Consider the following 15,381-nt stretch of genomic DNA (forward strand, 5'->3'; position numbering starts at 1 on the left):
TAATAAACAGAACTGAATGCGTCTTGCTGAAGAACATATTAACCGGCGCTACTCCACAGCGCGGCGACCCGCTGGACTAAAATAGTCCGAAAATAAACACTTGTTATAGGTGTACCAAGGTGATTCAGGATACTGACTCCAGTACTCACCGATATGGTTTCGCAATCGAAACAACTCTATGTAAAAGGAAAGAAGTGTGAGACAGCTTTGGAGCAACTTAGTTGATTCACAACACTACATAACGGGTTCTCACTCCGCGTGTGTCTCGCGCTGGATGACGCTCGCGCTGAGCGGTGCAGGTACAGAGGAGAAGTAGAAGAAGAGAAGAGAAGAGGAAGAGACACCATTTGCTAAGCGGGGATGTTTCATTTTCATCCTTAACACATACATTTTAATACAAATAATTTTTGGAAATTATTTAACCTTCTAAAAGACGATTTTTTTTTAGAATTACAACATTTCTTACTCCAAGTTTTAGGGGTGCTGAGCTTCGCCCATGGTGGATACTGTATCAAGAGAAAACATATGCATTCAGTAACTAACCCTTATGTAACCAGCAGTGGCGGTTCTAGACAAAATTTACTAGGGGGGCCAAGGAGGGGCCAGTGTTTAACCAGAGGGGCACATTAAAAAATTGCAACAAATGATATTTAAAGATTACAAACTTTATTTACTTTACAATCATATAAACATTTATTTTGTACAGTAGTGCAAGAGTGAGTGCAGGTGCAAAAGAGGAAGGGCCATAAAAAAAATGCATCCAGGGTACAACAATGTGCCATTTCCTATTGTGGACAGTTGAGTCCACACCTAACTTGGCATAACAATGCTGGATCAATTATACCAGTTTGGCCTGAAGCTCCGTTTTCTGTCCCCCATCAAAGTGGTTGGGAATATATTCAAGATGGGAGGGCAAGACTGGTACGTCATTCTTGTACTTGCTGATATCTGTAGAAAGATGTACAGTAAACACACATTTAATGACTTGTGCACGTATATCGACATGTATTTCAATTTGTAAGCCAAGAATTTTCTTAAAAGAATAAACATTAGAGTCATATTGTCACAAAAAGGAATTTACAGCAGAAAGCACCATTTTAAGGACGCACAGTAGACCAACAAGGAAATTATCATTGCACTGTTTTGCAAATACTAAAGACCTTCTTCATCACAAACCTGATGGTGCAGTACTTGATCCACATGGATCCATTTTCTGTCCCTCTGGCTGTTCCCCTCTCTGTCCCTGTATATTTTCTTCCTCCTCACCCCCTTCTTCATGCTCATCACCCTCTGGAATTTCCCTCTCTGTGTCAGAGCCCTTACTTTAATCACATGCTCTCTCTCCAACCTCCACTGACTCATCTGGCTCCCCCTCTTCCTGCTACTCAACACCTTGATTTGTTTCTCTCACTTTTTTGTTTACTCGGGCAAAAGAGGATGCTATGTCCCTTCCTCGTTTCATGATAACTATAAGAAAAATAACTTGGGGGCATGCATTACATTTCTTTACCTATTATGCAATATATGTACACAATAAAGGATACAACTTTGTAAATATAACATGTAATGCTATTTTTGTCTTCATTTATAAATATTGTATATGTATTAGCCATTCATGGTCAATGCATATTGCAGTATATTGAAAAATATAAGCACTAGTTTCCCATATATGGAAATGCATTATGTAATATATCGTTTTGAAGTATTTTTATACATTTTGAAGTATATTCCCATATATTTTTGTTTTCCGTAAGGGCATTGTGTAGACCTAGTAGCAAGGATACTGACATTTAGATATTCGCTTCTGTTGTGACTTCTGTCTTGTCTGGTCGCTGTCTGACACGAGGTGTGTTGTTGTTTTGTCGAGCACGTGCTCGCCGTGGTTTGACGGCAGGCACGTGCTCAGTGTCTACGTCATTCGCCCCGCCCTTGTGTTTCCCTGTTAGGGCTTTCCCCTCACGGGTGATTCACTTAGTTCACTCACGCGCCTGCTGCCCATCTTCCCCTTAGCGCATTCATTCCAGTAATCATTTTGCACACCGGTTCCCTATTTGTCACTCAGTAGTTTTTCCTTATTACCCTTCTGTTTCTCTCGTCCTGTGTCTGACCGTTGTATGTTTAGTGCCAGCTCAGACTGCCTTAGGTCTAGTACCGCTAGCCTAAAGGGAAACCCTTGTCATTTCCACAGCCTTAGCCTTAGCCCTAGTCATAGTCTCTGCCACAGATCTATAGACCTTACCTCGTCTCCTTGTTCCCGCATAGCCGTTTTCAGTTTGTTCTCTCATCTGCCCTGTCACTCCCCTCCACAGTATCCCGCTGGCGTCCCGGACCGCTCTCGCCTCACAGCTCCGTCAACACAGTCGCCGTTCCAATACGGCTCGTCCCCGCGTTCTCTCGTCCGTGGCGGTTGTGGGACTTTATCCCGGGAATTACTCCTCGCCGGCGGACGCCACGCCCCCGGGGCGATTCGGATTTTGCTTTGTCTACTGTTTGTGACTTCTCAATAAACTGTGTTTTCTCCCCGCAATTGAGTCCTCCTTGTCTGCCATGACAGAACGGTCAGACCAGTATCCTGACTCAGCGGGGTCGGACCACTTGAGAGCCGCTCTTCAACAGCAGGGCATCATGCTGGGACAGCAGGAATCCCGCCTCGCCGCCGCGGCTCAGGAGGTAGATTCTCTTCACGGGCAGGTTGCAGCGCTGCGACTTCAAGTCTCCGAGCTGCTCCATGGAGCTGGCCAGCCTGGGGAGCCTCTTTCTACCGCTCGCGGATCTCCGAGCGAACCGGAGCCGTTCGCCAACAGTCCTCCGCTCTATGACGGGGATCCCAACTCGTGCAGGGCTTTCCTATCACAGTGCGCTCTTGTCTTCGCGCTACAGCCCCGCCGCTATGCCTCGGAGGAGAGGAGGATAGCTTTTGTTTTGACCTTGCTGACGGGACGAGCGCAAAGTGGGGAGTGGCCGTCTGGGAGGCTCAGGCGCCGTGCTGCCGTTCGTTCCGGGAATTCCGGAGGGAGATGGCCAGCTTGTTCGACCGGTCGGTGCAGGGCGACGAGGCGGCCGCTCAGCTTTCTCGGATCGCCCAGGGAAGAGAGATCGCATTGAGAGCCGGGTCCATGCCCGGCGCCGACGTCGTCCTTCTCCACCATCCTGGCGATCTCAACCATCGATCAAAGTGGAGGTTCTTCACGCCCTTCCCACCATTCGCCGCCGGAGGCGGAGCCTATGCAGCTCGGACGCTCTCGTCTTTCTCCAGCCCAGAAACAGCAACGGCTGCTGAATGGGCTATGTTTCTACTGCGGGAAGGCAGATCACTCGGTGGTTCACTGTCCAGTAAAAGCCAACGCCCACCCGTAGAGCGGAGAGTCCGGGTGGGCGCCATATCCACTTCCTCTCCTGTCTCCCGCACATTATTGCCGTTTCGCCTGTCTTTTGGCCACGCGACGCACTCTGGAGTCGCTCTGATTGACTCTGGGGCCGAGGGAAATTTCCTCGATGTCACTATGGCTAAGAGGTGAAAGATACCTACCACTCCTCTGCATCAGCCCATTTCGGTCCTGACGCTGGCGGGTCGGCCATTCTCCACTGTCACTCACGTCACCCCTCACATAAGCCTTTTTCTTTCGGGGAATCATTGTGAGAGAATTAAGCTGTACATCCTCGATTCCCCCAATACTCCCATCATATTAGGGCATCCCTGGTTGTCACAGCATAATCCTCACATTGATTGGGGAAATTCTTCAGTATTAGCGTGGAGCTCTTTCTGTCATGTGTCTTGTCTTGGTCCTGCCCCTTCTCCTGTGTCTGTGTCTCCTGTGTTTCAGGTTAGCGCTGCAGATTTGACTGGAGTCCCGGAGGAATACCACGGCCTGCGATCTGTTTTTAGCAAGGCTCGGGCTACCTCCCTTCCTCCGCATCGTTCCTACGACTGCGCCATCGATCTTCTCCCAGGCACTTCTCCGCCTAAGGGTCGCCTTTATTCCCTGTCTGGTCCTGAAAGAGAGGCCATGGACAAGTATATTCGTGAGTCGTTGAATTCTGGGCTCATTCGCCGCTCCTCCTCGCCGGCCGGTGCGGGTTTCTTCTTCGTGCAGAAGAAGGACGGTTCCCTGCGTCCTTGCATTGATTATCGAGGTTTGAACGAGATTACGGTAAAGAACAAGTACCCCTTACCGCTCATGTCTTCAGCCTTCGAACTTTTACAGGGAGCTCGGGTCTTTACTAAACTAGACCTACGCAACGCCTATCATTTGGTTCGCATTTAATACACCATCGGGACATTACGAGTATTTGGTACTTCCGTTTGGTCTTACCAATGCTCCAGCCGTCTTCCAGGGCCTCATTAATGATGTGTTGGGGGACATGATAAATCGCTTTGTTTTTGTGTACTTGGATGATATCCTAATATTTTCTCCTTCTCTCCAGGAACACACCCAACATGTTAGAGAGGTTCTCCAGCGGCTTCTAGAGAATCAACTTTTTGTCAAGGCGGAGAAGTGCGACTTCCACTCCGATACTATTTAGTTCCTTGGCCATGTCATCTCTCCCCGGGGCATCGAGCCTGACTGCGCGAAGGTCAAGGCTGTCGCGGAGTGGCCGGTTCCCGACTCCCGTAAAGCATTACAGCGGTTCCTGGGGTTCGCCAACTTTTACAGGCGATTCATCCGGGGGTTCGGTCAGGTGGCCGCACCGCTCACAGCATTGACCTCCTCTAAGGTTCCGTTCGTTTGGAATGTCCACGCACAGGCAGCCTTTGATAACCTTAAGTCTCGATTTATCTCTGCACCTGTGCTCTGTTTTCCAGATCCCGAGCGGCAGTTCATTGTTGAGGTCGACGCGTCTGATGTCGGCGTCGGCGCAGTCTTGTCCCAACGTGCCAGTCATGATGAGAAAGTGCATCCCTGTGCCTTTTTCTCTCACCGCCTCAGCCCTGCAGAACGAAATTATGATATCGGCAACAGGGAGCTGCTGGCGGTTCACCTAGCTTTGGGGGAGTGGCGTCACTGGCTGGAGGGGTCGACCCAACCCTTCTTGGTCTGGACGGATCATAAGAATCTGGAATACGTCCGTTCAGCCAAGAGGGTGAATTCGCGCCAGGCTCGTTGGGCACTCTTCTTTGGCAGGTTTAGCTTCACCCTTTCGTACCGGCCCGGTTCTAAGAATGTCAAGCCCGATGCGCTCTCTCGCCTGTTCGAGACTCCTGGGGGAGGTTCCTCGGTCGATGGCATTCTCCCCAGGGGAATGGTTGTCGGGGCCCTCGCCTGGGACATAGAGCGACGGGTAACTGAGGCCGCTCGGGGGGTGCAAGTGCCGGAGAGGTGCCCAGCGGGCAGGCTTTTTGTCCCGACCTTGTTACGCCCGGATGTTCTCCAGTGGTGTCATTCCTCCAGGCTGGTCGGCCATCCAGGAGTCCGGGGAACTCTGGCGTCTGTAAGTCAGCGGTTTTGGTGGCCTTCGGTCTCCGTGGATGTCAGACAGTTCGTGTTGGCTTGCCCAGTCTGTGCTCAGTGCAAGACATCACATCGTCCTCCCGCTGGTCTTCTTCGTCCCCTCCCCATCCCCTCCCGTCCTTGGTCGCACATTGCCCTGGACTTTGTTACCGGCCTTCCCCCCTCCAAGGGGAACACTGTGGTTCTCACGGTGGTGGATCGTTTCTCCAAAGCGGTTCATTTCATTCCCCTCCCTAAGCTCCCCTCCGCCCGGGAGATGTCTCAACTGCTGGTGGACCATGTCTTCCGGCTTCATGGTCTTCCGGTCGACGTTGTGTCCGATAGGGGTCCTCAGTTTACTTCCCGGTTTTGGAGAGAATTCTGTAGACAGATCGGGGCCTCAACGAGTCTGTCTTCGGGCTTTCATCCTCAGACCAATGGACAATGCGAGCGAGCCAATCAGGATCTCGGTCGGAGACTCCGCTGTCTGACATCCAACAACCCCAGCTCTTGGAGCCAACAGCTCTCGTGGATAGAGTATGCCCACAATTCCCTCCCCACCTCGTCCTCAGGTATGTCTCCGTTTGAATGCTCTCTTGGTTTTCAACCACCTCTGTTTCCCACCCAGGAACTCGACGCTGCGGTTCCCTCTGCTCTGGCGTTCGTCCGGCGTTGCCGTCGCACCTGGACGAGGGCCAGAGAGGTCTTGGCCCGGACTTCCCAGAGAACCAAAGCAGCGGCCGACCGTCACGGGACTTCTCCTCCCGCCTATGTATGTGGTCAACGGGTATGGTTGTCCACCAAGGACCTTCCTCTCCGGGGGCCTTCTCGTAAGCTGGCTCCCAGGTTTATTGGACCATTCCGTATTTCCAAGGTCGTCAATCCGGTGGCGGTAAGGCTCAGGCTTCCCCCTACTCTTAGTCGAGTTCACCCTGTTTTCCATGTATCCAGGGTCAAGCCCGCGGTCACGTCTCTTCTCAACCCGGCCAGTTTTCTACACTAGGCCTCCGTGTAGAACCACCAGTGCTGTAGTTCTAAATTCCCTCTGTTGTTAAAAAAAGATTTTGATTAAAATTGTATTTTGTTTACTGGTTACTGATCTATAAAATATACTGATGAATAATTAATACATATCCAGTGAGGAACTAATGTATTTCTACATTATTTTATTGTTGATATTATTTAATAGATAACTGATTAGCTTAGAAATCAACAAAACTCTTAAAATTGATGTTTAAATTTTAACAAATTTTTGTGGTATTCATTTAATACATTATGTGATTTCTAAGACAATTGGGTTGAAAAACGTTTTGTCCCAATAAATAACTAAATGTTTTAGAGCAAAATTATCGGTAATTTCTGAACCTTATTGGCACCATGCTCCCTTGCACAACTACAGTTTTATTTATTATAATCAAAATAAATCATTACCATAACAATGCATTGTTAACTGTGATCTGTTAAAAGTGGGGAAAAGATAAGGCTGTGTTAACACTGCTAACAAAATCAGATTTTCCTTGCATGTCTGATCATTGTTTGGTTGTCTGTGACATGAACATAATGTGCTTTAAAAGTATGTGGCTCTAGCGAGTAGAACCTTTGGACAGGACATCAACATGACCTCCCTGACAGGAGAAATACTGATCCTATTTGATGCCTTAAGTGAAAAGATTAAATCAGTTGTCTTTCCTGTTGTTGTTTTTGCAGCGCCTTGGCCTTTGTAAAATAGTCTATGGTTTTCTGCTTCGTAGTGAAGAAATTGAATTTGAATTGTGCTGAATGTGTTATTTCATGACAAATTGCTTGAGTTAGTTCCTGTTTTCCAGAAATGCTTAATAATCAAATGTCCTTCTCCTTCAGACAAGTCTGTTATTTTCCAGTTTCCCCTCATAATAACGGATGTTTTTATGTGCATATGATATGCCAGTGTTTGCGTGCACCTCGGTTGAGATCAGCCATTTGGAGACGTACATGAAGAGGAAACACTAAAATAATAATGATAATGACGTTAGATTAATGTTTGGTTTACAGGCTATAATAAGCATGCACACTAACATAGGTTTAGGGTTTGGGGACTGGTTAATAAGACAAATTGCCATTTAATATGCACGCACGCTAAAATTGCAATATCATATGCAAAAATAGGCGTATGGACGTAAAACGTAATTTTGGCGTACATATTACAAGATATTGCAACAGTGTGTGCTATTTAAATGCAATTGATGTGAATTGGTTGGCTTGAATGTAGGAAACCAAAAATAATCACTTTATCTCTTTAGCTTTTGTTTTCAATCAAATTCCTTGGCTGGTCATCACTTCCTTTATGATTTCCTCTTTAGTTGTTGAGGTTGAGAGAAAGCTCTCTTCTGTAACATTTGGTCTTTCATTCTCATCATTTTACAGATGGCAGAGTTTAAACACATTCCAGACTCCAGTAGCGGCTCACAGAACAATGTGTACTGCATGCTGAATGAAAACATGAGGAGGATACCTTCACAGACATCACAGACAGGTACAGTTTATATTAACCTTTATTACATCTGGTTTGGCCATCAGATACTTGGTGTAATTCTTTTACAGCTGTTTTGTTTGCAATCCGACTAGTGAGATTTACAATTTTAATTAAATCTGAAATTTAAGAGACCTAATTATAAAAGTACAGTAATAACCATAAGTGTGTTGCGATCACACGAATACCTTTTGTTTTATATACTTATTTTTTATTTTATGTATTATTAGGACCGATAATAATAATCTGATGCTAATAATATTTGATTCTTCTCTCTCTCTTTTTGATAGTATATGGTATAATAGATATTACATAGAATATGATGGCAAAGAGGAGGACAAAACTGTTTGATTAACAAAAATGGTAACAATATTGTTATTAATTGTTACCAATAATGTATTTTTTTTTTTCATAAAGCATCACTGTCTGTAGGTTGCTTATGGTGTAAACGGTGTTGGATTCCTCTGACGTGTGGCATCCTCTTTGTGATTTTATTAGCCACAGTCTCTGTGTCCTGTAAGTATTTAAATTGTAAAAGTGTTCTTGATCTTAAACTGGCCAAACCTTAGTTTATTAGAAATTCATGCCTTGATACTACTTGTCCAGGATTTGCCCTTAGTCATTGTCTATCACATACTTTTTCTCCTTAAAATTCTCTCTCATTTTTGACGCAACTATGGTAAACAAGACTATTGCTTAATCTGGTCTTGATGTGAACACTATATCAAAACCAAAATCAAAGGAGTTTATGTATACATAATATCTGCATATTACACAATGTTTTAACATTTTGATATGTTTGTGTCATGATTCTGCCTGCAATTGGGTTCTTCCCCTAACCAAACCGTGACATGTTTGTGTCTCACAGTTAAACAGCAAATCAGTAAACTGACTGAAGTAGAGAATGTAGTGGCCAATCTGACAGCATCTGTCACTCTGCTAACTTCCGACCAACAAGATAAAAGTGAGATTCTTATTTTTGTTAGGTCTGTTATGGGTGAAAGTTACTGTTACTTCTTTGTTATGTGTAAGTGAAAGATAAGACATCCATTTAAAAAAAGTTCGGTAGTTTATTGCATTAACAGTGATGAAATGCCAATTTACACCATGATATTTTAAGAATCAAAGTGTAAAATGTTTCCCTTGTTAAATGTTAAGACTATATACAGATAGTCAGAGTTTAGTTTTTTCTATACTGTCTACTGAACACTGTCCTTCTTATGTACAGATGATAGATTAATGGAGATGTTTGGTAAAATGGAGGCTAATCTGGAAAGCAAAATAACAAATTTGACTCTGCGTAAGCAATTCCATTGTTCCTCTGATGAATCTCAAATTTGAAAAAAAATTGTCTTGCATGCAAAATGTGTAACAACATATTTCCTATGCTTATTTCTCTTAGGGAAACCTGTTTTGAGCTGTAAAGCTGGATGGCAACTTTATCTTTCCAGCTGTTATTTATTTTCCAGTACAGCGCTGGACTGGCAGAAGTCAAGGGCTTTCTGTGGTGCACATGAGGCCCTGCTGCTTATTCTGGGGCAGGGGTCCAGCGAGTGGGTTTGTGATTAATGAACCAACACACACATACACACACCCATTGCACATTAAAGGAAATTTTATCGGTCATGTCTGTTTTTTATACAGAATTTTATTGTAAGTCACGTCAATAAATTGCAATCCCACTGGATTGGCCTGACAGATCATGCGACTGGTCAGTGGAGGTGGATTGATGGCTCACCCTATATCATGGACAGCAGGTTTGTGAAAACCTTAAATCAAGAAAAATGTGTATTTATATTTTATTGAATACATATGTTTATGTGCATTTGCAGACAGTGGGAACCAGGTGAACCAAATAATTTGGCTGGAGAGGACTGTGCGGAGCTATCTGAATCTGGGAAACTGAATGATGGGATGTGCTCAAATGCTTTTCGCTTTATCTGCAAAGCACCAGCCAATGAAAACTAACTACTTGGCATGTGGAACTTTAGAGTGTCATGCTATCAAAATTCTAAGTATAATAAAGAGGAGATCGTCAGTCTTTTTTAATCTTAGCGGCGCCGCTTGCTATTCTGGGTCTCCTGTCTATTTTCTAGGCCTCCTGCAATCCCTTTCCTTGGTCACTCCGTGATCGGTCAAAAATTCCTCGTTGTTTTTTCAAATAAACAAAAATATATATTTTTTCAAAGTCGGGCTACTTGAAGTTATAACTGCACTTATAACTTGCTGATATCGATCACAAAATGAGACAAAATTAGACCTTAAGAGTTTCTACAAATGAAATTTCCTAAATCACAACTAATAAGCTCTCCCTATTTTTCATAAACATTTACACAGTAACTTTTATTCAAAGTCACTGAGTGCAGCTTTACGTCAGAGGGGACCTGGCACTCCCTCCTGAGACTGATTTCTTTTTTCTGCATTAATTTATTATTGGAGTTTGGGTTCCTCACCACATTGTCTTGTTGGCTTACTCACCGGGAGACTGCATTTATTAGATATTATTTGCTAGAATGATCCTGCTTGTTCTACAAACATGATGTGCTGTGTTTTACCTTTTCTGTTTTTCTTATTTTCTACTGTAAAGTGGCTTTGAAACAACTCATTGTGAAAAGCGCTATATAACTTAATTGAATTAAACAAATGCATTTACTAATGCTTATAGATTAAACCTTTTTGTTTTACCAAAAAAGGTGAGGTAATAAAAACCTTTGACCTACATACTTCACACGAACCTGTTTTACTTTTACACCTGAAACTTTTAAGCACCTTTAATTTTAAGAGTGTTGATACATACCAAATGTCATGATTCTCGAGTGGTGAGACACGGAGAGAGGACCCAGGTGCAGACAGCGGGTAAGGGGTTAACATATATTTAATAAATAATAAAACAAAGACCCACGTGGGGGTAACATAACAAAACATGGGAATATTATGACAAGACAGAACAGGACTAAAACTAACTACACATAAACAAGACTTGAATAAACTCTTGACATAAACTACAAATAACTAAACTAACACAACACAGGAACTCACCACACAAACCACAATGAACCAGCACAAGACAGAAGACACAAGGGCCCTAAATAAGGGAGAAAATCAAGAGGGAAACAGGTGAAGGGCATTAATCAATAACAAGGGTAACGAGAGGATGGGAACAAAGACGAGACAGGAGAGAGAGCATGGAAGGCCATAAGAACAATAATTGCCTCTCTCCACACAAAACATGAGGTTCTGTCATGATCCTGCCACTACACTAAGAGAAACATGACATGATGCAGCAGAATCATGACAGAAGCCTCTCCTCAAGGAGCAGCAACCTGATGCTCCTCAAGGCACAAACAAGACAAGACAGACTGTGACACTAACAAAACAGAGCAATATGATAATAAAATAAAACAGGGAAGCACAAGAGTCCAAGGCAAGGGGCACACAAGAGTCCAAAGGGAAGTCCAAACATGGGCAGACACGGACTGGGTAGCTCCGGCAGACACGAAAACACTAGCCGGCAGACATGAACAGGATGGCCGGCAGATACGAACACGATAGCCGGCAGACATGAACAGGAGAGCCGGCAGACACGAACAGGATGCACTGGGCTGGAATGGCCGCATACACCGGGCTGGAATGGCAGCATGCAACGGGCTGGAATGCCCGGCTCCGCCAAGCAGGAAAGCCCGGCTCCACCAGGCGGGAATGCCCGGCTGCACCGACCTGGATGCCCGGTTGCACCGACCTGGAATGCCCAGCTGCACCGACCTGGAATGCCCGGCTGGGGATCTTTGGTGGCCACAGGAGTCCGGCGTTCTCGACCCTGGAAGGGAGTCCGGCAACCTCTAACCCTGGAGGGGAATCCGGCAGCCTCAACTGCTGCCACAACGATCCCTCTGTCTGCTGGGTCCGATTGAGGCTGGTTCATTCTGTCATGGTTCTCGAGTGGTGAGACAAGGACAGGACCCAGGTGCAGACAGCGGGTTAGGGGTTTACATATATTTAATAAATAATAAAACAAAGACCCACGTGGGGGTAACATAACAAAACATGGGAATATTATGACAAGACAGAACAGGACTAAAACTAGCTACACATAAACAAGACTTGAATAAACTCTTGACATAAACTACAAATAACTAAACTAACACAACACAGGAACTCACCACACAAACCAGAATGAACCAGCCATAATCGGACCCAGCAGACAGAGGGATCGTTGTGGCAGCAGTTGAGGCTGTTGGATTCCCCTCCAGGGTTAGAGGTTGCCGGACTCCCTTCCAGGGTCGAGAACGCCGGACTCCCTCCTGAGTCGGGGCCGCCGGACTCCCTTCCAGGGTTGAGACTGCCGGATTCCTGCTCAGAGCCGAGACCGCCGGACTGCCTTACAGGGTTGAGACCGCCGGTCTTCCCTCCAGGGTCGAAGCCGCCGGAATCCTGTGGCCACCAAAGATCCCCAGCCGGGCATTCCAGGTCGGTGCAACCGGGCATCCAGGTCGGTGCAGCCGGGCATTTCCGCCCGGTGGAGCTGGGCACTCCCGCCCGGCGGAACCAGGCATTCCCGCCTGGTGGAGCCGGGCTTTCCTGCTTGGCGGAGCCGGGCATTCCAGCCCGGTGCATGCGGCCATTCCAGCCCGGTGTATGCGGCCATTCCAGCCCGGTGCATCCTGTTCGTGTCTGCTGGCTCTCCTGTTCATGTCTGCCGGCTATCGTGTTCGTATCTGCCGGCCATCCTGTTCATGTCTGCCGGCTAGTGTTTTCGTGTCTGCCGGAGCTACCCAGTCCGTGTCTGCCCATGTTTGGACTTCCCTTTGGACTCTTGTGTGCCCCTTCCCTTGGACTCTTGTGCTGGCCCGTTCTGATTTATTGTATTATCATTTTGCCACTGTCACAGTCTGTCTTGTCTTGTTTGTGCCTTGAGGAGCATCAGGTTGCTGCTCCTTAAGGAGAAGATTCTGTCATGATCCTGCCACTAAACCAAGAGCAACATGACATGATGCGGCAGAATCATGACAGAAGCCCTTCCTAAAGGAGCAGCAACCTGATGCTCCTAAAGGCACAAACAAGACAAGACAGACAATGACAATAAAATCAACAAGATAAAACAATAAATCAAAACGAGCAAGCACAAGAGTCCAAGGGAAAACAAGAGTCCAAAGGAAGTCCAAACAAGGGCTGACACGGACACTATAGACGGCAGACACGGACAGGATAGCCGGCAGACACAGAGGATGCACTGGGCTGGAATGGCCGCATGCACCGGGCTGGAACGGCCGCATGCACCGGGCTAAAATGCCTGGCTCCGCCGGGCAGGAATGCCCAGCTCCACCAGGCGGGAATGCCCGGCTGCACCGACCTGGAATGCCCGGCTGCACAGACCTGGAATACCCAGCTGCACCAACCTGGAATGCCCGGCTGGAGATCTTTGGCGGCCACAGGATTCCGGCGGCTTCAACCCTGGAGGGAAGACCGGCAGTCTCAACCCTGGAAGGCAGTCCGGCGGCCTCGGCCCGGAGCAGGAATCCGGCAGTCTCAACCCTGGAAGGGAGTCCGGCGGCCCTGACTCAGGAAGGGAGTCCGGCGTTCTTGGCCCTGGAAGGGAGTCCGGCAGCCTCTAACCCTGGAGGGGAATCCAACAGCCTCAACTGCTGCCACAACGATCCCTCTGTCTGCTGGGTCCGATTATGGCAGGCATTAGGGTCCTGTTTTCACCATCTTGATCCGAGGTTTGACGTGAATGTATATCTTGATCCGAGGTTTGACGTGAATGTATATCTTGATCCGAGGTTTGACGTGGATGTATATCTTGATCTGAGGTTTGACGTGGATGTATATCTTGATCCGAGGTTTGACGTGAATGCATATCTTGATCCGAGGTTTGACGTGGATGTATATCTTGATCTGAGGTTTGATTTGGATGTACAAGATCTGCAAAAAAATATGTTCCTTTCAGGAAATTATCATTTCTAAAGTCCTTTCACGTTGTTTAATGAGTAAGAGTATTATACTATTGAATAAAAACAATAGATAGAACAAAATGAAAAGCTTGATAAACGTACCTTTTTTAAAATAGGCATATGAAGTTAGATTCTGGAAGGGAAAAACATATGTGAATCTTCACTCGTGATGACACAGTACAATAAACTGTGGTAACTCTAGAAAGTCTACCTGTGATTTCAGGTATTTTGCAGTTTTGTCAACTGCATCTTTATTTCTCTGACATTGTAGTAACCCCGAATCCTCATAGAACAGACAATCTACTGCAAGTAGTTGATCCCTGTTTACAACTCTATTGCTGTCTGGTACAGCTTTCTCAGGGTCAAACGTGTGATGGAGCACCACTAGAAGGAAGTAAAAAAATTACTTTTAAGAAAAACATGTCAATCATGTAGTTTTCCTATTTAGTAATCTATTTTCTTTTAGTAAGTTACCTTGAAGAAAGTTAATTTGCTTTAGTGCAGCATTAATGTCTGTTCCAGCACGAGAAACAATGGGGCAGAAAAACATGATGACATCACAATCCTCAATGCTTGTTTGCTTCAGATCTGGACTTTTCTCATGAAGATTGTACACGAAATTCTCTTTAGCAGAACTCATGTTCTGGGAGTTGAAAAGAATAATGGTAAAAATATGATTTACTCAATCCTTATAATGACAAAACAAATGCACACTCTTGAAAACACTATTTAATACGGTTATATTTTTGTATTTTAAATTGTTCTACCCATTTTTCTTCCAAATTGTTGTTTATTTTCTGTAATTTTACAGTTTTTGACCGTATTAAAAAAACTGTAAAAAAAGATAAAAATTTCAAAAATACACCAAAAAATCTGTAAAAACAATGTCAAATTCAGGGTGGGTTGACATTTTTCATTGAAAATCTATAAAAAAATATTATTATAAAAAATAATAGAAATTTTCTGTAAAATGAAGTTTTTCTTTTGAAGCTATAGATCCAACTACACACCTTTGCAATGCTGTTTGTGAATGTTCGTTTGAACTATGGTTTAAATAAAGGCAAAATTGTTAAACTATGCTGTCAACGACAGAACTAGCTAGCTAACATTGCTTCTGGGAAACGCAACCCAGCGACATCAATGAAGTAATCCATGAAAATACATTTGAAAACCCCACCTGTAAACAATCACAAATTATAATGTAAAGTTTTCCTGTGGAAGGCTATATTTCGAAATAATGCTACTGAATGAAATTAGCAAGGAAAAAATAGTTTTTATCTTATCGTGAGTGATTTGAGGAAATCAGGAGCAAACTTTCATTTAGAGAAAAGCTTAACATGGTTTCTCTTTCAGAATGCTGGCACTAAAGCTATTGATTCCTTAAAGTCACACTGAAATAAAAAATTATACTTAACACTTTTACACAGTGTTGCTGTATTTATAAAAAAAGTATATATTAATATTAATATATTTGAATTCATTTGCACATTAA

At 44.9% G+C, this 15,381-nt stretch overlaps 1 protein-coding gene and 1 long non-coding RNA gene across 4 annotated transcripts; one reads left to right on the plus strand and one right to left on the minus strand.

Moving 5' to 3' along the window:
* The first annotated feature begins 7,372 nt into the window (after positions 1 to 7,372).
* Positions 7,373 to 10,659, plus strand: LOC306889274 (C-type lectin domain family 17, member A-like). Of its 3 annotated transcripts, none has more exons than XM_079448057.1 (7): positions 7,373 to 7,941; positions 8,356 to 8,454; positions 8,807 to 8,902; positions 9,167 to 9,238; positions 9,341 to 9,495; positions 9,583 to 9,695; positions 9,771 to 10,659. In XM_079448057.1, exons 1-7 carry the CDS (start codon positions 7,833 to 7,835, stop codon positions 9,904 to 9,906), a joined length of 780 nt encoding a protein of 259 aa, XP_079304183.1. In that variant the 5' UTR covers positions 7,373 to 7,832; the 3' UTR covers positions 9,907 to 10,659. The 3 variants fall into 3 exon arrangements, 2 of the variants coding, with proteins under 2 accessions (XP_079304183.1, XP_079304184.1); XR_013786187.1 differs by having other exon boundaries at positions 7,713 to 7,941; positions 9,341 to 9,491; XM_079448058.1 differs by lacking the exon at positions 9,167 to 9,238 and having other exon boundaries at positions 7,713 to 7,941.
* A 3,075-nt stretch (positions 10,660 to 13,734) lies between these two features.
* LOC306889321 lies at positions 13,735 to 14,233 on the minus strand. The gene is made up of 3 exons (XR_013786195.1): positions 14,101 to 14,233; positions 13,992 to 14,022; positions 13,735 to 13,860 (listed from the first exon to the last, which is right to left on the minus strand). It is a non-coding gene; the product is annotated as an uncharacterized lncRNA (long non-coding RNA).
* Between the last annotated feature and the right edge of the window lie 1,148 nt (positions 14,234 to 15,381).

Source organism: Barbatula barbatula, assembly GCF_947034865.1.
Source record: "Barbatula barbatula genome assembly, chromosome: 2".
NCBI lineage: Eukaryota > Metazoa > Chordata > Actinopteri > Cypriniformes > Nemacheilidae > Barbatula > Barbatula barbatula.